General features: G+C 32.2%; 1 protein-coding gene across 1 annotated transcript in view; it reads right to left on the bottom strand.

Annotated features, from left to right (window-relative positions):
* Positions 1–23,437, bottom strand: part of LOC129226948 (ankyrin-2-like) — a 227,201-nt gene extending 203,764 nt beyond the window's left edge. The window contains exon 1 of the mRNA XM_054861576.1: positions 22,672–23,437. Coding sequence (XP_054717551.1) covers positions 22,672–22,692 — 21 coding nt within the window. The 5' untranslated portion in view covers positions 22,693–23,437. The remainder of the gene's footprint in view (positions 1–22,671) is intronic.
* Positions 23,438–23,603: the final 166 nt, after the last annotated feature.

Genomic DNA, 23,603 nt, shown 5'->3' with positions numbered 1-23,603 from the left:
TTTTCAAAATCTGCCGCAAAATTTTACTGAAACTTTTACTGATTTTCTTTTTTCTTTTTTTCAAGCCTAATACGCGTCACTTGACATAACTTTTATTTTCGAGGTGGACCATGCAAACCAGGCGACGTAGTTAGTGAATAAATACAATTCGATGTAAATTTTGCAAAGAAAATCCTGCATGCAAATGCAAAAAAAATAAAAATTCACTTTCGTGCGCAGCGCGTAAAGTACAAATGAGTGAGAGAAAATGTTGACAAGCTAACTACGCATTGCACACTAAAAAAATATTTGAAAGAAAAACGAACGCAGAGCCATAATAATAAATAAAACACCAATAAAGGCACAAGGCCGGCTTCAGTGACACTTTTAGGAAGCCTTTCGCAAAAAAAGGGGGAGGGGAGTATGGAAAGAAGCTGAAAAGTCATTTCAAAAGATGAAAGCTTCACTGGCTTTCAGCCAAATGTAGGAGAAGGTGCATATATTTTTACCCTGGATTGTTAAAAGATATCTCGGAAAGAGTAGTAGTACTGGTTCATTTTTCTCAAATTGGAGAAAAGGCCTGCATAAATTTGATAAAACTCCTGAAATTTCTTAAAAAGTCATCTATTGTTCCATTACAGGAAAGAAAGAAATGTGAACGTAGAGCATTTAATTTTGCACTTAAGTAATATCTAAGACTTTTACATTTCATTTATTTTCTTGAGAAAACTTAAATGTTCTCGTCTTTAAAACGTTTGCATGAATTTCTGTTCTTGTTATTACCCATTTTCTAACATTATAAGTTGAAAATAATAAAACTAAATGAGTAACCACTGTTAGAATTATTATAAGAAATTGGGATAATAATAGCTCTTTTTTAACGAAAAATTTGAATTCCAATAAACATTTTCTGTTAAACGTCTATCTCTAATGACAGCAATGGGGTTGTTTCCTTCACTCAAAAGTACTACTTTTAGTCACTAAAATTGATAGAATAAGCAAAAAAAAAAAAAAAAATTGATTTGAATTTTGACATCTTGAATTCAAATTATGTTTTTCGCAATCACGAGGGTGTATTTGTGTGTGGAGGGTATGTGTGTTTGTGTGCAGGGGGTATGTGTATGTGTGTGTAGGCATGTGTGTCTGTGTCTGTGTGCTGGCATAAGTGTGTGGGCAATTGTGTGTATGAATGAATGTGTGGAGGGGGTATGTGTATGTGTGTTTAGGCATATGTGTTTGTGTCTGTGTCCAGGCATGAATGTGTGGGTAGTTGTGTGCATGTGTATCTGTATGTTTTTGAGTGTGTGTAGGTTTATGTGTGTGTATGTGTTTGTGAGTGCGTGTGTATGTGTGTGTGGGTGTGGGTGTGTGTAGTTGTGTATGTATGCGCGTGTGTGTAGGACATGGATGCAACCTGGAGACTGCTTTCGCTATAGGAGCAGCATCGTGAGGACCCGGTCGACGGTGATGGTGCGGAGGGTGGCGCTGGGAAAATAAAATGATAGGAACGCCAAAAACAGTCAAATGAAAGCAATAAGCAATCGTGATTGCTCAAAAAAAAGCACCGATCGAGAAAAAAAACTTTCATTTTCCCAACGCTGAATTTTTAATTAGTTTTTTAAATGTCCGATTTTGAAAATAAGACGTGGTCTTTATGACGCCACAAACTATACATTTCGGCGCATCTGCCTACCGCGTTTCCACGTTATGATAATCAAGAAGCGTATTAAATATTGCGCTCTACGCTTGCTATCAACCATATCGGTGCCAGTATACGTGAGTAAAGATGCGAATTGAATATTGCACTCTGTGAATGGCAACGGCAAATGGCATTTCCTCATTTGTGATGTCATCAAATGTGATGTTATTTGTGATGAAGCGTGAACCAGGGAAGTGCACCGATAAAATAATTTTTAAAAAATATCAAACTTTGTCAAATTATTTTAAGAATGGTCAGATCCTATGTTTTTAAGCATGATCTTTAAGAAAAAAATACTTTTAAAATTTCGGAAACAACCCTATTATACATGCATGTAACTAAGACTTAATTCCATGGAAATTCATGGAAACTCAGTTCCGGTACTTCTACCCATTTTTATGTGAGTTTTTGCATATAAGATGGAATTCAGGTATTAAAATAAATTCTTAGGACTATAAAGTTTTCTCTCATCATCTATTAGAAACTAAGCACAATCAACAATAGTAGCTTTAAATGAAAAAAATTGGTTTAGAAAAGTAATAAACCGATTTAAAAAGTACCTACTGAATGACATTGTGGAAAAGTAATAATATCCACTGTTATTTCTTTTTAAATATAACAAATATGAGACTTATTTTAAAAAGAATGCAAAGAACTTCGGTGTTTGCTGTTGCAATCCTTTTTTACCGACGGATATCTGCAACATTTGGCCAATGATGCTTAACATTCTCTTGCCTCTCGAATCCAAACATAAACATTTTTTTTTGTGTGTGTGAATTAATAAATCAAGAAAATCACTAAAATGGAGCAATTATAGTGCCTGGTAAATAGTAATGAACAACGTTTGAACGCACAAAATTTGAAGATTACTGCACAGACGTGTTTCGGAGTTACAGAGAACTCTTTTTTCCAAATTGGTAAGCTTTTGGCTGTAAAGACATCGGGTAAAAGCTCAATGTAACTCCGAAATACGTGTATGCAGTAATCTGCTAGTTTTGTGCGTTAAAACGATGTTCATTAGTATTTACCTCACTGCACAAAGGTATTTGTTTATGTCTTATAGTGTCTGGGTTTGGGCTCATAATACAGATTTAGAATTATGAAAGACTTACGAATACAATTACAACGTTTTATTATTTGATAAAGAATTCATATTAGATAAATACGTTTGCTTTTCAATTTTTCAATAAGGTTATACTTAGGTGATGCGGAAGACATCAGCTTTGAAATTAAATTTCTTTGTAACACTTGCCTCAATATGTCCTTTGTTGTAATTCTATTAATCATGTGATATAGTAGTCACGAGTAGTATAAGTAGATAAAAGTAATGTGACAACTCCAAACTTACACTAGCGAGAAAATGTAAAGATAGAAATTTACCAATTTTGTCGTGTTCCTTTTGGAGTGAACTGTATCTCCCCCCCCCCCCTTTTTTTGTTTTCTCTTCCTTTTTTGTTATTAGCAATCGAAACGCACATAGAGAAGGGCGGACAACATTTTATTTAAATACCCCATAACCATGGTTCGTATAGTTAAGGATTTTTATGGTAGGGGAGTGTGGGGCAAAGTGAAATGACTCAGAGAGGACTCAGCTTTTTCAGAATAAACAAATTGGAAATTTATTTTGAAAATTACATTATATAACGAAATAACATAATATTTTATAATAAAACTTCCATTGAAATATTATTTTTTATTTTTGGCAGCAAAATCGAGCTTTCAAAAAAAAGGAAATTTTCATTCTTATTTTTTCGTAGGCAAAGTGAAAAATGACATACTTTTCTAATGAAATATTTTCCATTCGATTGTGAAAAATATTTTTTGAACATAATAATGATCAAAAAAAAGAATAATTTATCAGATGAAAAGATAATGAAAGAATAAACTAATAAATTGATTAATTTATTAATTAATACAAGAGGCAAAATAAATGAGTGAATAATATAGTGAATGAATAAGAAAATAAGTGAAAGAATGAATTAATAAGTGAATTATTAAATGAAGGAATGTAAAAAAATTAGTTAATAAATGAATACGTAAATGATTTAGTAAATGATTGAACAAGTAAACGAAATAACTATTTCACTTTGCCCCATCTACTTTGCACTTGACTAATTGTGAAAAATATTAAAAACACAAATAAGCTAAACATTAACTAAATAAATACTTCACCGAATATTAGAAGGTCCCAATTAATATTCAAAATGTTGATAACAAGAACTTTATCATTTGGTAATAACAAAATAATTTTTGACTTACAACAAAATATTACAATTTCAGTATACATTTGCTTGTATTATCATATGCTTTGATTTTCAGAGGTATTTTTTTCTTGACTGGAATAGACCACATCTTTTACTACATAGTTAAAATATTACTCGGTAAGTGGCACTAAAAGCGGAGTAAATATTTCATCATTTCACTTTGCCCCACATTCGCCTACTATGAAATGATAAAGAAATATTTTTATGAAAAATAGTGTTTATAATTTGTGTAAAAATTACATTGAAATTTTTCATTAGAAGGAAAATGAATCAACTGTTTATTTAAAAAGCAGTTTACTTCTCCTTCAAAATAAATAAAAAAAATAAAAAATAAAATGATAATAAACATAGAGACTTAAATAAGAACACCTTTTAACGACTCAACACAAAGATGGCAGACGAAATATAATGAACTTATCTAGGTAATAGAGAAATTATATCCATCAAAAATGTTTGCATTTGATAGATATTTGCGTAATCAACTGTAAATGTTTGCTTGTAGCTTTTACATATTTTAATTCCGCATTGGTTATTTAAGAGAAAAAAATATGTTATTTACCATCATCATGTTAAACGGTTTCCTTCGTTTAATGATGTTCATTATTTAGTTAAACAACATCCCTTGAGGAAAATAGCTTCAAAAAATTGTTATTACTTTTACAATTATAGCAATGTCATGCTCAGGTTTTCCGAAACATTATAATTCGTCTAACTGCAGTTATTAGCTGTATTATACTCCTCCTTGAAGAAGAAAACTGGAACTTTATTATCCAATGAAACTAGACTTCTAAAATACTACACATTTTTATTTTGTAGCACTCCATTTGTCGTTATTTGAATGAAGCAAAAGTTTACATTTTGACCCCCTTCACCAATAAAATTAATATAAAAAAAAAATAAGCAACTGAGACAAGTAGTCATCGAAAAACCATCATCCTCACTCGAGACCTTAAACATTATGAGTAGACACTTTTCAAAGATGAATTTGCTAGTTCTCAAAAACCTATTCAAATCAATAAGGAACAATAAAACTTTTAAATGTTTCCCAAGCAAATCATCTTAAACGAAATGCATTTATTTCAAAAATTAAGAAAGTTGGCAAGAACAAAATGTTTCCCTTAAAAAAAGACAGAAACTATTGTGGTCAAGAAGAAAAAAATTCTCTCAAAAAGGATAAAAGCGATTTGTTATTCTACGTCCGACGTTAGGAAATAAAAACTTTAAAAAATTTTCTAATATGTCTACAGAACTTCACGCGTACAACCTATGTTATAAGAACCGTCATGTGTTAGCTGAAATATGAGACTTTTTTTCTTTCATAAAGAACTTCCAGATGCGTTTTCGATCTGAACTTAGCTCCCCCATAATGGAAGCAGACGATAAGAGCTAAGGGGCCATTACTGCTTCCGGGTGGAATTATTCACCATGATAAAGATGTTCTGGAGTGGCAACAGTCAACTCCGTTCGTCTTCCTCGACAGTGACATTTTTGTCAGAGGATAGTTTGCTTTGAGGGCGTGGCAAATGTTGTGGAGAAAACCAATTGGGCTGGGTTTGTTTTTCTTCTTGCTGTGTAAATCAACTTGAATAAAAACAGTAGCCGGTGCCACTGAGAAATTTATTTACTGACACAGCAGGAATGAAGCAAAAGGTTTGATACATTACGAAAACTTAACATGTGCTTAGAAGATTTTAGCAAATTATTTCGTGAAGAATAGTGATAGGCCGTTTGAAGTTTACACATAAAATGATGAAAACATTCACGTTAAACTACTTCAGGTGGATTTTGCACTTGTTTCAATCATTTTCGCTAATACTGTCCAAAAATAAACTGATATCAAATATGAACAGAAAGCGAAATTATTTCCGATTCTATGATAGGAAATCAACAACAAACTTCTCCATACCTTACTATATTTTATTTTTTTTCCTTCTTCATAAGAACTAGGGAAAAGAAAATGTTAAATTTCCGTAAACCTTTGAAGAAAAATCCTCTTAAATTAGTGACTTTACAGTTTTTTTCCGTAAGGGTAAGACGATTCAGAAAATAGAGTATATTTCTTACTGTGATACCATCAATACGAGGTTTTTGGGGAAAAGTTAACAGATAATGACTGATTTCAAAAATGTTAAATTTATTTTATTCTTTTTTACTGATCGGTAACCTAATGTTTCAGCAGTTTTCTCTGTGGAGAAATATGGTTAAAATTCTCTAATGGGAACAAACATAAATTAATTTAACTTTTGTTTTATCTGAAGAAGTACGATATTTGGTGTTAATCATCTAAAATTATTGTAGCAAACGACAAAAAATACATAACACATTTCGTACCGTTTTATGTCTGAAAAAGAGTTTCTCATTCCCCTTGATACTTTATTAATTTGAACATTTGCTGTATTTTATTTATTTGAACTGTAAAAAAAGCGAGTTGAATGATCTTTTAAAAAAAGGGGGAAAAATCAATTATGTTGAAAAAATGCATTGAAAATTGTATTGAATTTGTTTATGTCCACCTACAATAAATAATTAATCCTCAAACTTTAAAAATGATTTCTTGCGTTTCTGAGCTTACACCACAATTTAAAAAACTTCATTAGTCTTAAACGATCATACATGTTTAAATTAAACGTAGTGAAACAATTTTTTTTCCAAAAAATAATTACTCTAATATTTATCGTTAAAGCATTTAACCACATGAAATAAAAACACCACCAAAACAATCATGATATTCTATAGTGATGTGCCGGATCATTAAAAAAGTAGATCCGCGGATACGGATACGGATCCAGATCATTAGTGTCAAGATCCGCGGATACGGATATGGATACGGATCTCTTTTTTTTTATTTTAAACCCAATTCAACTATCCAAATGTAAAATTTGTTACAGAAGGTATTCCCGTCAGAATAATGGCAGTTTCTTCAAAAAATGTCAACTGCGGCAAAAATATAATCAAGACTATGATGTACTCTTTAAAGAAATCTCCGTTAAAATTGAGGAAGAGTTGGAGGGAATGGGTCAGCGCTGCATTGATGCTTAGATGGAATGTGAAAAATTATTTCTAGCTTACTCGGTAGATGCAGGATACAGGACCAAGAGTAAAGCTGCTACTAGACAGGCTAGGAATAATTTTTCGCATTTTATTTCAGTATAAATTATTTTAACATTAATTTTATTTCACCACTGACCCATTCCACCGAATTCACTCCGACCAACTAAATACAGAGCTGAGAACACTGTTACAAATAGTAAATATAGAATTTAGTCTCACTCATTTTGAAGGACGCCGAGAAAAACAAAAATGAAGAATTACAGAAACCCCAAATCTCAATAACAAAAACTAATATTAAATTAAAAATTAAAAAAAAAAAAAATATGTCCCAGAGAGCCGACCGCATATTAATATGAATTTCACGGGTCAAATTACACATTTGTAAACAAATATGAACTAACAGCAGGTTAAAAATCTTAAATCATTGAGCTTTTTCTCCATGTTTTCCGACTATGAAATCGCTACCAACCACGCGTATAAAGGCTTAGAATTGCATTTAAAATTTTCTTAACAAGATTATAGCTTCTACTGTATATACATTGGAAGTTTCAAATTAATATCAAATGCAGAAAACTTCGTTCTTTCAATTACGGCCAACATTTTTAACGTACGAGTAAATGTTTACTACCACAATTGTGAAAAACGTTCAGTCGGTTTTTAATTAATATCTCCGGTAATTAAAGTTCTACAAAAACAAGGCCAAGCTAAGAACACTTTCGATCAAGTTACCTTTTGAACGAAAAATGAACAATCAAAATCAGTTCATCTGTTTAGGAGCTACGGTGCAACAAAAAGCTTCTGAAATGATAACTTATAATTTAAATAGGGAATAAAACCTAATTTAAACGGAATTTAAAAGTCTTTTATTCAAATATTTTAAAATTTTTAGAATAGAAATGATCCGTTTAAGATCCGTCAGAAAAGTAACGGATACGGATACGGATACAGATCTTTATTTTCCTTCGGATATCCGCGGATACGGATACGGATATCCGGAACATCACTAATATTCTATAGTCGGATTAGTTTATATACTCCATTAGTTTCCTAAGCACATTCAACCCAGGGGTAGGGGCCTTAGCAGCGAACTTTTCTTTTGGGAAACATAACATTTTCAAAATAAAACTTAACTCTATAGTGAATTAAAGAAAAAAAAAACTAATCCCAACAGTTTTAAAAACTGGGAGCGTTAGAGTGAAAAAAAAAACCTTATCTTACTAATGCTGCTTCGCTTCGCTGAGTCCAAGTTATACTTTCGTTTCGCTAGCCATCCAAAAACACTTCAAGGTTGTCTCTTCGTATGACCCCCGTCAGAAACAAGAAAAATATCAACAATCATTCAACAATCGTCTGCTGAGAACCCTTTGTTCCTCCGCTGGTCTAGAGAGGCTCAAAAATAAAAATAAAATAAATGGCATTTATTTTCCTATTGATTTCGCTGCAGCTCCGAATGTGGTAAATCTTAACCGTAGAACAATGAGAGAATAAATTTTGGCTTCAAGTGATAAAAAGCTGTTTATAGCAGACATACCTCATGTTACTGAACGAGAAAATGTTTCATGGTGGATCTGATCAAGTGAATGAAGTGCTTTTGCTAAGTAGAGGATTCTCATCGTTTTAAGTAATTGAATCAATCCCTTCGTCAGTACAGAATATAAATTAGTGTATCCAAATTTAGTAACAAAAAAAAAAAAAAAAACATGTCGTTAAATAAGTATATTGTAAAAAAAATTATTTTTGATGATTCTCATCGTTTTAAGCATTAAATTGCTCAAACTAATTGGTAAGCGATTTCGCCTTAAAAAAAAAAATCTTTATGCAGATATTTTTCTCCTCAAAATTTGAAATGTAGTATGATATCTACTTGTATAAAAGTTGTTGATAACAGCGTGCCCCCCCCCCCCCCCAAAAAAAAAAAAAAATACTCGCCAGAAGAAACATATTGTAAAAAAATATTTTCCATGATTCTCATCGTTTTAAGCAATTTAATCAACCTAATTGGTGAGCGATTTGCGTTTAAAAAAAATAAGCAATTCTTATGCAGATATTTTCCCTCCTCAACATTTGAAATGTAGTATGATATCTACTGGCATAAAAGTTCATGATATCATTGTACCCACAAAACATAACTCACCAAACTAAATTGGTTGAATTAAAGAATTCAGGAATACCCATCTCCAAACACGGATGGCGCACCCCCTCAAATGCTACGGAGCACTTCTCTAGCAACCTATCCCCCTCCCTCCCCCCCACCAAAAAAATACAGGAGATAAAACGTCAAAGTCTAGTGGTATTGATCAAAATTAATTACCTTCGGCCGTACAGAATCTAAAATATATTCAAATTAAATAACGAAAAAGAAAGATACATGTCGTTAAAGAAATGTATTGTAAAAGAATGCATGTCGTAAAAAAATGCATGTCAAGAAATATATTGTAAAAAAATTATTTTTGATGACAAGTGATGTAAACTAGAGCTCATTCGAAAAGCAGCATTAAACTCTTTATTTTCGATGAAAAAATATTTCCTTCGTGAAAGTTTACAGTTTTTGCTTATGTCTGAACTTCCTTCTTTTAACTCTTCAGAGAGAGAGGTGTTAATAACGATTTTTATGTTTTCAATGCATAAATGAAATATGCTTAATTAATTGCGTAGTATTCAACTTTTAGCTGCGTCAACATATTCTATTTGCACCTCTCCTCTCCTTTGTCGTTTCAGAAAAACCAGCTTAAATTCATCACAAAATATTTTTTTCTTCTAAAGTTTGTTTGATTTTTTTTTTTTTTTGGTTTTTCTTTGAAAAACACGTAATAATTTTACATTTGAATCGAGTATTTATTTTGAAACAGAAATTTAAAATTGGGGACATCATCCACAATTATTTGCTGTGGTTCTCTGGGAACTTCAAGCACCGACTCTAGAACTCTCATTTTATTTTCAGTTAAAGTGAAGCTATAAATTGCATTGGATTAGATTCAATAAAGAGGATGATTGTTAGAGATTAAATAAAGAGACGATTGCAAAATCACAATAAACCCCGTAATACATGCAAAGAGTTCTCTTCACCGTATTCCACAGGAAACGAATCATTGTCAAGGAACATTATAATCAAAAGAAAAAAAATTCAAACAGTCGTCGCGAAAATGGTCTTTAGCACAAGGAACTTGAGATAAGATATTAAGAAAAACGTTCTCTTTTTATATGTGACGAACTGCAAAGGTTGTTAGACAATAGTCATAAAGACATATTTAAATCAATTTTCGATACATACTTAAATTTGAATTTTATCGTTGTAGCAGGTTTCTGGAACTTCAAACGCAAACTCAGAAACCAAATTCTATTTTTCAATTAAGGTGAAGCCATAAATGCCATTGCATCAGAGTAAATAAAGCAAATGTGTGTTAGAGATTAAACAGACGATTGTAAAACCAAAATAAACCCCATGACATGCTAAGAGTTTTTCTTCACCGTATTCCACAGGAAACGAATCATTGTCAAGGATCCTGCTAGGCATCAAAAACAAAACTTCACAACATTAGCTGTGAGGATGTAGTCGTCAGGGCAAGAAACTTCTGAGATACAAGATTCTTTTTATTCGTGACAAACTGCAGAGGTTTTTGGAAAATAGTCATACAGACATATTAAAATCAATTTTTCGATGTATACTGAAATTTAGATTTCATCCATAAATGTTGCAGCAGGTTTCTGGAAACTTCAAACACCAACTCAGAAACCACCTTTTATTTTCAATTAAATTGACACTAAAATTCGCATCACATCAGATTAAATAAAGCAGGTGATTGTTAGAGATTAAACAAACAGACGATTGTAAAACCAAAATAAGCCTTGTGACATGCAAAGAGTTGTCTTCGCCGTATTCCACAGGAAACGAATCATTGTCAAGGATTCTGCTTGACATCAAAAATAAAAACAAAAAGCTCCCAACAATGGCTGAGAGAATAGAATCTCCGAGGCAAGGAGCTTCTGAGATATTAGATTCAGAAAACATTCTGTGACAAACTACAGAGAAATTAGCTTTCTTTTTTTAATTCTTTTTTTATTACCGCTCTGGATTAATCGGATATTTCTTGCACGCTTCGCTGGATCTACCTTTCACCTTTTCGTGCCGGGTGCGACCAGATGATTGAAGGTGAAGGGATGAGGGTCGTTGCGTGCACTGGGGTTCGAAAACCGGGGAACGCTTTTGTTCCACAACTTCTTTAACCCATTTTATCCGCCTAGTATTTATCAGGATGTTTATTTAGAAAAATAAGAAGAATAATATTCATCTGTTCGTAGGTACGCTCGAATTTTTAAGCATTTTCAATGCATGTTTTAATGATATGAAGCTTAGTTGTTATGAGCAATGCCAGAATAAAGTCTCGCTTGGGTGCGAAAGAGAATATAATACGAGTTTACGATCGAATATATGAGGGAAAAAACACAGTAGATCAAGACACAGGAGGAACTATGAAACATATTTGAATCATATATGTAACTTTTACGAGCATGATTATGGCTAAAAATTATTTTGAATTTCGAAATTATTAAAACAGATGCTCTAAATTTTTTTGTATAAATAGTACGCTAAACTTCATTAATATGCAAATGATAATAAAAAAAAATTACACCAGAGAAAAAATTGCTATTTTTTAAGAGGATAAATAGCAATTGTTTTAAGGAAACAAAGGAATCTATATTACTTGATTTGATTGTTTAATGTAGTCAGGGCCGGATTTACGTATAAGCTAAGCAAGCTATTCTGCCGTGTGCAGGTAAACGGCAGTATCTACAAAAATGAGTTTCTGAGATATTTGAAGAAACGCGTTTTTGATTTCCCACAAATATCAATTAAATATTGAAATTTGATTTTAGGCTATTCTATATGTTTATATCGAAGTATTTTTTGGGCAGTTTGTTTCAATTTGATTTTGCAATCAAAATTTTAATTAAAGCAGATACTGCCATTTACCTGCACTTCGCAGTAGTAATTTTCATGCACTTTTACTGGTAATCAGCAGTAACTGCACAATGTACTATTGAATGACCAATAATTACAAATTCAACATAATACGGAGTAGATATGTCATTACGAATTATATTTATTGCAATGTGAATAATATATTTTACTTTAAAAAATAAATAATACCGTGTATACACTTGACATAAATTTAATATCAATAAATGAAATGTAATTTAAAAATAAAATAAAAAGGCATATGTTTTGATTGCTTACGGCATTGTCTAAAACTCTTTAATGTTCGTACGTTGTCACTTGGCAACTGGAAGATTCTTAAGGCATTTTTAAAACTACGACAAATCGCTTAATGTTCCGCACTTTGCAATAAAGCAATAAATATCCATGAAAATTTAGGCGAAAGAAATGCTTCGTGTGTTGATAATGGCTCTCATCGAACTACTAAAAGTGCAGCAGCTTAGTATATATAAAAAATTGTGAAAAATATCGTCTGCGACAGAACAAAACAAATGGAACAGAATCGTTCTGTTGGTACACGTTTATTTATCGTCTGCCAGGCATTACTTGTGTTTACTCGTATGTTATCTTCTATAACTGTACATTAGCAAAAAATAATTTTGTTTTATTGTTTTTAGAACACGGATATGAAGAATCAAAGATTTTTTTTTAATGTTTGAGTGAGGGCTGTGAAATTACAAAACATTTTCTTCGACTTTATTTGAAATAAAGTATGATTATTTTTCCCCAAGTATCTCCCCCTTTTAAGAATCTCTTTCGTTCAAGGACGAGAGACGGTAATTCCCAAATTTTGCCGAAAGATAAAATACGACCTGGCACGAATACCTACATCTATTGAGAAGCGACTAGGAATCATTTTAAAAAATGCAATATTTTCTCTAAATTTGCGTAATCAAGGAAATTTTTGAGAGTTCACACAATGACCTCTCATCGGGGCGTTACTGCTTGCCCTTAGTTGAGCTAAAAAGAAATCGCGAAAACCGTTTATGCGTCTTGGTTCAAGTTTTGACGGCGATTCATTTATGTTCCATTCTCCAGACTATGGTTATGGGCAGTAAGTACATACTGCTAATTACTTGCATAATGTAGCGATAATATCAGTTACTGCTAATCACCACTGATAAAAAAAAAAAATGCTTTTATTTAGCGCTAACCAAATAAACATGTTTTCACCCTAAAACTGAAAAAGCATAGATTTGAAAAAGTCCAAGAAAAAAAGAAAAGAAAATGGAAAAAATTGCAGTTATTGCCATTTACCCTCCCACGGCAGAACGATCATGGGCAAAAAATTTCATGAAAATCAAAAAATTTACAGTTACTGCCGTTTGCCTACCCACGGGAGAAAGTTTTCGTTCTTCCGTGTGCAGGTAAAGAGCAGTAAGTGCATTCTGCCAATTACCTGCAAAATGTAGCGACAAAAGCAGTTACTGCCGTTTACCAGATCACCGGAGAAAGTTTTCGTTCTTCCGTGAGCAGGTAAAGAGCAGTATGTACATACTGCCGACTTCCCGCAAAATGTTGCTAAAAAAGCAGTTACTGCTAATTACCACTGATTAAAAAAAATGCTTTTTTTCTGCGGCAGCCAAATAAAAATATTTGTACCATAAAACTATACTAATAAAGAATTCAAAAATGCAAAAAAATGAAAATCGAAAAATCTGCAGTTACTGCCGTTTAGCTTAGGGCCTCCGCTTTGTTAGGGGCCGCCCCCAACTCCAGGAAAATTGCATGATTCGTTCCAAAAGAAAAGAAAATTACTTGAAAAAATAAATTTTATTTTCTAATGCTAGAAAACCTTGAAAATTTGGAAAAGTGTGGATACAAACCACAAATGGGAGAGGGTAGGAAAAAGGAATACGAAAACATGTCAAATTCAGCTCCTTACTACATCCTAGATCAAAAATGTAAAAATCATGGTTCTCACGTTTCTGAAACATATTACAAATTTTTATGATGCATATGTTTCACATCTTGCTATTTAGTTAGTAAATATTTTAAAAATTATTTTGTTATTTCTTGCTCTTATCTTACTTCTGCTGTACATGGTCCATCTGTTTAGTACGAAAAAAATATTATACTATCTCTATTCCTTTTCATATTATCTCTATTCCTTTTCATTTTCTGCCTCACTTGTAGTTGAAAAAAGTTGTTGTCATGATAAATATGTAGTTTAATTTTTCTTTCAAATTTAAAATAGCTGTTTTTTACTTAGTTATAACAATACTGTAAAAATTTACAATCAAGTACTAAAATATCAGAGACTGGAAAGTGCAAAAGAAGTGCTTTAAATGATTTTAATTTTTCTAGAGTTCCTGAAAATGATTAGATTCGTCTTTGAAAATCCTAAGCCAAGTGTGTGTGTATGTGTGTGTGTGTGTGTGTGCGTGCGTGCGTGTGTGCGTGTGTGTGTGTGTGTGCGTGCGTGCGTGCGTGCGTGTGTGTGTGTGTGTGTGTGTGTGTGTGTGTGTGTGTGTGTGCGCGCGCGCGCGCTCCAATTTGTTTTCTTATCAAGTGTAGAAATTATGAATTGCCCAAATGGGCAGCATATTACTCTCTTGCTACCTACCATTTTCTAAATCTGCACACCATTTCTTTTAAAGTATTTTTACTATCGATCATTTTATATTTAATTCATTGTTGTATTTGTCGGTGAGTTGGAGGGGTGATTAAAAACTAATTGTACCGAAAGCCGATGTGAGCAAATAACAATGCATTGTCTTTTCTTTTGCCCCGCTCTTTCTCTCTGTGGACTGCTATCATTGATTTGTCGAATCAAAAAATATTTTTACTTGTATTATCTTCATTTGTAAAGTAATGTGTACTATCTTAATTTGCGAAAGAGTATGTAACTTTTAAAAAGTTTTATTTGCCTATTTCTGTCCTGATATTTTTGTAATTCCAACAAGATTTTATGAGGCTTCAAAATGCAGAATTTTATATCTATTTTTCAAAATTTCCTAGAGGGAAAACACCCTCGGACACCCTACAATTGGAGACATTCTATATTCTACTTAAAGGGGAGTCCTGTGTCACTCTCTTGATACCATGCCTTTATTAAGGTCAATCCAAAAAGGATTGCAGGAAAACGCATTAAAAAACGAAAAAAAAGCAAAGTATTGCTGTATGTATCAGAGGAAAGAGACGAACGTAGTAACAGGGGAAAAAATAAATAACAATTGCCACTTATACCACCGACCACAAAACGGACCCTATACATGAAATAGCTTAGGGCCCGTTAAGTCTAAAACCTGTATGTAGTTAAAGTTCGTGCTTCATGTCGTGCGTTATTTTTCCAAAACTTTAAGCAAATTCTTAGTTTTTCTTTTTCTGTAATTCTTTCACAATGTAATGTTTTTGGGGGGAAAATATAAAAAATAATAATATTTTTTATATAATTTTGTTGCAGTACACATGTTACGCATTCATCATTAACTAATACAAAATGATTTATTTTACTTTGAGTGCACTCATGGGTTTTTTGTACTGTTGCAAAATAAAGTGCGTCTTAGCTCTCAGATTAACTTTATACAATGAATGTTTTGAAAACTATCTGTAAGCTGGATCAACTTATGACACAATAAGAAATCGTGTAAAAATTAAACTGGAGCAATAATTACGTAGTCCGATACAATGAAGAATCCTCAAGAGTTTTTCAGACATCTTTATTGAGTGCATAGTTATTGGCAAGCTTAAAAATCCGTTTTTAAGCTTGATAAAGATATCTTGTTAGGAAGTTAATATGTATTCCGGTATTGAATTGTTTGTTCTGTACAGGTTGCCATTAATTCTTATGAATTGACAGGAAATGTAATAAGAAAACATTTTCAAAAAATCCAAATTGCTAATTACTTTATTTCGTGCAACCAAAGTCCGTAATTGCTTTGAAAATACTTTAGTTCAACAATGATTTTCATTACAAGCGTAAAAATGATTCAAGTATAAATTTTATAATTAAACAATTGATAAAACAAATTTGACAAAACATTTGATAAAAACATGTCGATTAATACGTAAAAATATTCGTTCCATAAATAATCGCTTGAATGCTTAGAGAAATTGCTGCATATTTAGTTTGTTACATAATGGTGACGAATGTCTGGAAAATTTGCTGTATTTTTAATTTGTTACAAAATGGTGACGAATGTTTGGAAAAAATGCTCTATTTTTTGTTTGTTACAAAATGCTTACAAAAAATACTGTATTTTTCATTTGTTGCAAAATGCTATCCAGCTGTAATTCGTCAGAAAAATTTATAATGCTTGAAGGAAAGCACTCTGTATGTAGGACGTAATTCATACAGAAATTTGCGAGTAGGCTTTTGATCGACGTACCATAAGGTAAAATCCAGCGAATTCACAACTGTAGGCGCAAAAAATGTTTCTATACTCACACTAACAAAGCTGTCACTTTAAAAATGGAAAATTCGAACTGGTCACCATTTTATTGACAACGATATTTTAGAAATTTAGTGATCCAAAATATTTCTTTGAGAAATGGTAAAGAATGGAATAAGAAGAGTTTTCCCTTTTAAATATTTGCTCGAAAAATTCTCATAACATACCGCTCTCCGACGAATGTAATAAATTTCGTTATTTAAAAATTTTGAATGACATTTGCGTTCATATTTGTTTGAAAAAAGTCTACGGCATTTTATCTCTTTCAGTAAATGTACTGCTATTGCCATTTCTGATCTCCAAAGTATGCGAGAGCAATAAAAAGACTCAAAAGAATGATCTCATATTGGCAACGGTCCCGTAAAATTGATCCGTCACGCCGATCGTTGCCATGACGACCGACTGTCAACAAGCGGGACCTCGACAATTTGTCTTGTTGCATTCATTTGCAGGAGTCTTCAATGGGAGTCTTAATTTGGAAAGGTGTATAATGTAACTGAAGCCTTTAGAGTTATTGGTGACGTCAGAGAAAAATTTCGATTTCTCCCCAAGGACGAAACAAGATCTTTAAATCTCAGACGATACTAAAGAGCTAATTTAGGAGAAGGTTTTACATTTTAAGCCTTTTCTTACAGTTATTAAGCAAACAGATTTTTTAAAAATGCAGACCTAAATATGTTTTGAGTTGTTACAAATGACGCATGTATTTTGAAGGAAGATAAGATTGCTGTTACGCTTATTTTTGATATTATTTGATTTCTAAATCAAAGTAAAGCAAAACAAAGCCATATGCTTGAGTACATAATAAAATGAATGTAACAATCAAATACTCATGTATAAATTACCCAAAATCACTGAATGAGTAACGCTCTGACATCACCAACAATGAAACTCGCGCCATAGCATTCGTGAAGGCATTATTTCATTGTTGAAGCACCAAAAATTCAGCATGTTATTTATAATATGATAATATTTTTTGACAATGCTTAACTTGCAGGAAAATACTTTATTTTGACAAGGCTGAACTGGATCCGGTACCTTAACCATTTTACTAGTAAGACTCATTTTAGGAGAATGAAGAAACAAAAAAGTGGTCAATCATTAATGCTATCTACTGGAGTTGACGGTTCATCTACTGGATTTAGGGTTAAAAATTTAACCATCAAAATATCACCAAACAGATAATTACTTAATTGCTTCGTTCAAACGTAGAAGCAATTTTCACCCTAATAACTTACCGAGTGATTTTCCAGCAAACAAATAAAATCAAAAATGTTTCAAACTGAAGAATCGATAACTAAATTCAAAATTAGAACACATATTGAGTTATAGCTTAAAATGCAGATGGAATTCATATGCGTTCTATTAATGTATGAATTTATGGAAGAAGCAAACTGAAATTTAATGCTGCCACAAAAATTATATACAAATGTAATACTTCAGTAGATTTTTTGATCAAAACATAATCTTAAGCATTGCAGTGGCATAGTCGCTAGGGGACTTTTTTGTTTGAACCCAAGTGTCCCCCCACTTTTTAATTTATTTTCAATTAATGTTTTTTTCAATTTCAGCATCTTGTTTGTTTGTATCTGTAAACGCAGTCCCCTTCCCCCACACTGTTAAAAAAAAACTGAAAATTCAGGTAGTTTTCTGACTGATTTTAACAGAATATTTCCGTAATGCTTCAAAATGTATTTTTTCCTTACAAAAACGTAAACATCCCGACGAAAACGGAATTTTTTCATTTCTAGGGTTGCCGCTGTGCTGTACTTTGCTCCGATTAGTCTTCAAGTCATGATAAACATCACTTATTGATAGTGCTTTTTAATCGCACTGTTACATTTTGCTAATTAAAAGCATATTTAGAATAACAACTCAGATGCTGTAGACAAAATAGATTGCTTGCTATTTCATGTCTGGAGAGTAATATATTCGTATGTCGAAATTGTTTATACGCCTTTGAGCTTTGTAGGTTTGAAAAAATGTTCGCGCCATTTTTAGACTGGCAGATGTGTTTTGATCGCCCTAGTGATTTGATGTGGGTTTTACTGAGTCAGTATTAGAATATTTTTGTGGTTTTAATATTTTGCTCAATACTTTGAACAATTCTATTCGTTAGTCATATTGTGTGCTCTAGCAGTGAGAATAGTTTAAGGATCTCGTGTTATCAATTTAAAATAAAGCCTATTGGATTAGCTGTATCCAGATGCATTTAGCACCGCTGGTCATATGTAAGTGTTGTTGAATATCTTTGTGCATGTTAATATATAAATGTATTTTCCTTGTTAATATGCATTTGATAGAATTCCGATGATAGTTTATTTAGAATTTATACAACTATTATAGAGGTTTTTTTTATTGCTCTTACGCATTCTTGAAAGTCATTAATACGCTTAATGCCATTTCGTATCTATACCGGAGATTATCGTGTTGTGCGAGCAAAATAGGAAAAATCACTCAGTTTTTTTTTTTTTTTTTTTTTTTTTTTGGGGGGGGGGTTTGCTTCACAGTTTGGAATACTGAAAATAACTATTTTAAATCTCTAAATAAAGGTGTATTGTTGATTTTTGATATATACAATGAAAGTTTTGGCAACAATAAGTACTTAATTTAATTTATTAAGATCTTATCCAACAACTTATTTGAGATTATTGCAAGTTTCTTGGAAAAACAGTTCGGGTAAAACGAACTGATTGATATTGATATATGCTTAAGTAATAATGATTATGTACTAAAAATCTATGTTGCGATTCCAATGAGTGAAAAATTTGGATATCATTGGGGGGGGGGGAGGGTGTAGCATCTGAACCAAAAATTCTTCACGTGCATGTCAATGTTTCTGTTTTTAAACACAATAGATATGCGGTACTCTCTATCAGATATATTATGATATGATTACGTCAACCGGTTTTTAATAGCATTTTATTTGACATATTCTGCAAATAAAAATATCATATTTTTCATGTATGTTTTTCCATGCCACCCCAGACAATGTACGACGAAGGGAATATCGAACAGTATCAGCAGGGATAATTGGTGTCCTATTCAAATCCATCAATTTTTCTGCTAGTACTATTTGATTAATTTGACTCATCTGAAGTTGATATAAAAAGTTTTGGTCAGCAAATGGATGCTTGGTATGTTAGGTAAGTTCTCTCTCCAGATGTTAATTTAAAAAATCTTTGAGTAACAAATGCAAATAAAAAAAAGTAATAATTTTAGAACAGTTAACTATATCTGCATTATATATCATTTTAAAGAACTAAATTTTTAATGAAACGAAAAGTCAATACTTGACATAACTTTTTAAATATTTTTTGAAAATAAAATCTTTTTACTTAAATACGGGAAAGTGAGAAAAGGAAAAAAATACCGCAATGAAAAAATAAGGAACGTAAATTCTGTTGAAACACAGAAAGATCGTAAATGAACGGAAAAATAAGAAATGGAATTTTCGTTCAGTCACGAGAAATTTATAAACGGAAAACTACAACTACGGAGAAATAAGAAATGGAACTTCTGTTAAATCACGGAAAGTCATTGAACGTAAACGTAATATTTACGGCAACTTTGCTGCCGGTACTTTCTCCGTTATTTTCAGGAAATTTTTTTAACAGTGCACCCCTTCCTTAAAAAGAACACAAAACTGAAATTATGTTTAAAAGGAGAAACAACTATTATTTGAGAAAAATTTTATGAGACATATAAAACTTTATACATTAGAAATGCGACTGTAACAACATAACTTGCGTTTACTTTTAATGGAAAGGCTTTTGTTTCATTTCTTTGCTCTTTGGCATATCGTATTCTGGTAGCCTTTTGTGTATTAAAATCGAATTTACCTCTGTGTTTAAATAGAAAATAGGTTGATTTGGAAGTTGTTTTCACTCTAAGTTAGACGTTATTTCGCTGTTTGGGTTGATATTTTGAGGATTCCGTTGCAATGCATCCCATATAACTTGACACTTCCTGTTAAAATAAATAACGTCCCAAAGATTTAAAACCAGAAATCGGCCAAAGAAAAAGCAGCGCATCATAGAAAACTGGCATTCTTTCCGAGAATATTACGCAAATATATTATTTTTTAAAAACTATTTTTAAAAGATTTACTGGCGAAATTCGCACGTTTTTATCTAAAAATAGTAGCGTTAAAATAGTAGTTTATTGACAACCAAAAAAAAAAAAAACATAATAAGAGAGATGAAGATTGTATATTTATTAAAAACTAAGATAACAAATATTTCTATGCATTAAAAAAGAAATAAAGATAATCTCGAAAGTACGCATTGTCCGGATTTCAGATTTTTAAAGATTTTAAAGATGTTTTTTTAACCCGGTTTTCTTTTATCTTTTAATTAACACTTTTTGTAAAAACGCAACATATTAACAAAACTCAGAAGAAATACGTGAAAATAACAGTTGAAATATAAAACCAAGGTGAGGGAGCGCTGTTAGTCACTGTTTACGAGGAGACAAAATTGCTAATTTCTATTCCACATATGATAGTGAATTACATACTAGTGGAAGAAATACACTGAATAAAATAAGCATTTCCGACTAAGGATTCATTTACATAAATTATGGCAACAAGCGTCATAAAAGCCATTCCAGCTGCTTCTTTCTCGAAATGTCCAATTTTCAACTCTCGAGGATGAGCTGCACCTGGCAAGAACCTGTCGGGGCATTATGATGAAGTGGGAATGGTATTCGATGGAGAGACCTTGCGGTTGAAATCCGTCTCACTTTTTGGAGTGTTTGACGGGTGGGGTTGGTTAAAAGTATTTTTTTCTCTCTCTCTTTATTGTTGTGTAAAGGAGAAGAAAAGCCTAGCCTCTAGTCCTTTTTTGACTTAAATAGGCAAAAGAAAAAAAGGTAATTGTTTCTTGGAAATTAAAGTTTTCGCAATCTAGGATTGCATTCAGGTTTAGAAACATCATTCCTTACTTGCTTTATTATTTTTTTACATTTTTTTCTTTTATTTTTTGCATTTCTAGGTTTTATAGTGAGCACTCCGCGTTCTTAAAAATTATATCTTTGCGAGAGCAATGCACAAATTTCAAATTATCTTTTCATATTTTTATTTTTCCTTATTTTCATGCCAAAAAAAGAACAAACAAAGTATTACTGGGATAGTGCGCCGTGTGCCCGTATGTTAGTATGGCCTAATTTATTTTTATTTCTGCACTATTTGACATGTGATTCATATTGCGTTATACAGTAATGCACAAGTAGAACATTTTAGCTAAATTTTGAATCTATAATACATAATGCTCGAAATTCTAAGTAGAATTACTTTTAAGGTCCGTTAAATGAAACCAGGGGCGCTCGGAACTTAAATTTTGGGTGGGCAGAAATTTTACATTTGCTAAATGGAACTCTGAATTTTGCCGAAGGATGAAAATTTTGCCGAATACTCAGACAGAATTTGTCAGAAGAAGAAATTTTTGGAAGCTCACGGTGACCTCCCATTTGGACACCTCTAATGAAACTCTCCTCATCTTTACTTGAAACTTTAAGCGCCATGTTTTTTCCGTGCTGATTTACGATAGCACTTACAGGGAAAGTCACAAAATACGGAAAACCGATCACTAGCTCGTTTACCTTAAATAAGACAAAATTGAAAATGCGAAAAAAAGTTCCTCTTTCATTGTACTCTGCGGACGTAACAATTTACTTGGTATGAAACTGACACATCAAACTGGCACATCCAAAATTTGTGTTTTACTTTTTGGTGCAAAATTGCTTTGATTGGCTGGATTCAAGAACGACGATGCGAAGTTTGTAACAGACTTTGAGCACACTTTATTGGTTCTGCATAATTTAATTAACACGCCCACACGTTGACTCATTGGCATTTTTTTTTTCCGTCATTAAAATTACTTTCCCCAAAACATTGTGATTTGTTGGTTGCTCTATGACGTCATTCAGAAAGGATACATAAATATTCGCAGTTAGTTTTGATAACCATAGCAAGAATTTCCTTTCTTTAAAGCACAGAAAGCCATTGATGAATTTCATACAGCAAACCAAACAAATTAGAATGCAGATAATTGGGAGCATAGTTTAAAACTTACAACCCAATGTATTGAAATAAATCAATTTATTGCATCAACTTTGCAGCTTCAGGAACAAACATTTTTTTTTTTTTTTTTTTTTTTTGTAACGTATTAGTAACTTTTCTTTTCAATAAATTTCATAAGCATTTAAAATTAGTTTTTCTATTTAAATCCATACACAAATGAATAAAAGTCAAAAATCAAGCAATCAAATCAAAATCAAGTCACTCACCATATTATCCAGTGTCACCATCTTGACAATGTTTACACTATCAATTCCTTTTTTAAATCCCTAACAGCATGCCCACTTTCATTACTATTTTTTCCACCAAACCACCGGCGTCACAGCTCCAAATAACCACCTTGCACTGGCGCGTGTGTTCTGAACGACATATTCGTCATCCTCCCCGTTATGAACAAAACTGACGTCAGGGGGGATTTGTGTGTCTAACTTCCTAGCTGGTTAATTTCGGCAAAAATCGAAAACGCGAGCTGCAGTAACTCATAACATGCGGTTCGCGCCGCCGCTGCCATGATCGGGCGTCTGTTGACAGTGCGAATGGAACAGGCATTTCGCGAACACTAGAGACGCCGGTCACCCCCTCACACACCCCGTTGCATTTGCTGGCCTTCAGGGATCGTCCATGCCGTGCGATTTATTTCCTTTAAGGATCGTTAGAGGAATGTATTTCATATCTGACCGCTCTTTCTGTTTTCTCCAATGAAAAAAATATTTGAAGGTTGTTTTTTTTTTCTTTCTTTCAAATTTGTTTAGCTGAGTGAACAAATTTTAGAATTTAAGTGTCAATGTGTTTTTTATACAAAAAAAAACGATTCGAACTGTTTCATTCCTTTGAAAAGAAAAATATTCAATTGAAAGAACGATATATAGTGTTTTTATGCAAAAACTTTGTTATTAGTATTACTCAAAATTCGTACTAATTAATTAATCCGGTTTTTTTCCCTCGCTCTTTTTCTTTCTTTCTTCCTATCTATCTTTTTTTATTTTATTTTATTTATTTATTTATTTATTTTTTTTACTTTCTCAGTTAAATTAACAACTTTTAATATCAAAGTATCAATGTCTTTTTTCAGCACTTTGTCATTAGTATTGTTCATAACTCGTTCTAATTAACTAATTCACATTATTTTATTTTTAAAAAA

Source organism: Uloborus diversus, chromosome 7, assembly GCF_026930045.1.
Source record: "Uloborus diversus isolate 005 chromosome 7, Udiv.v.3.1, whole genome shotgun sequence".
Taxonomy (NCBI): Eukaryota; Metazoa; Arthropoda; class Arachnida; order Araneae; family Uloboridae; genus Uloborus; species Uloborus diversus.
The sequence above is the reverse complement of the archived record's forward strand: the minus strand, read 5'-3'. Positions and strand labels throughout refer to the sequence as shown.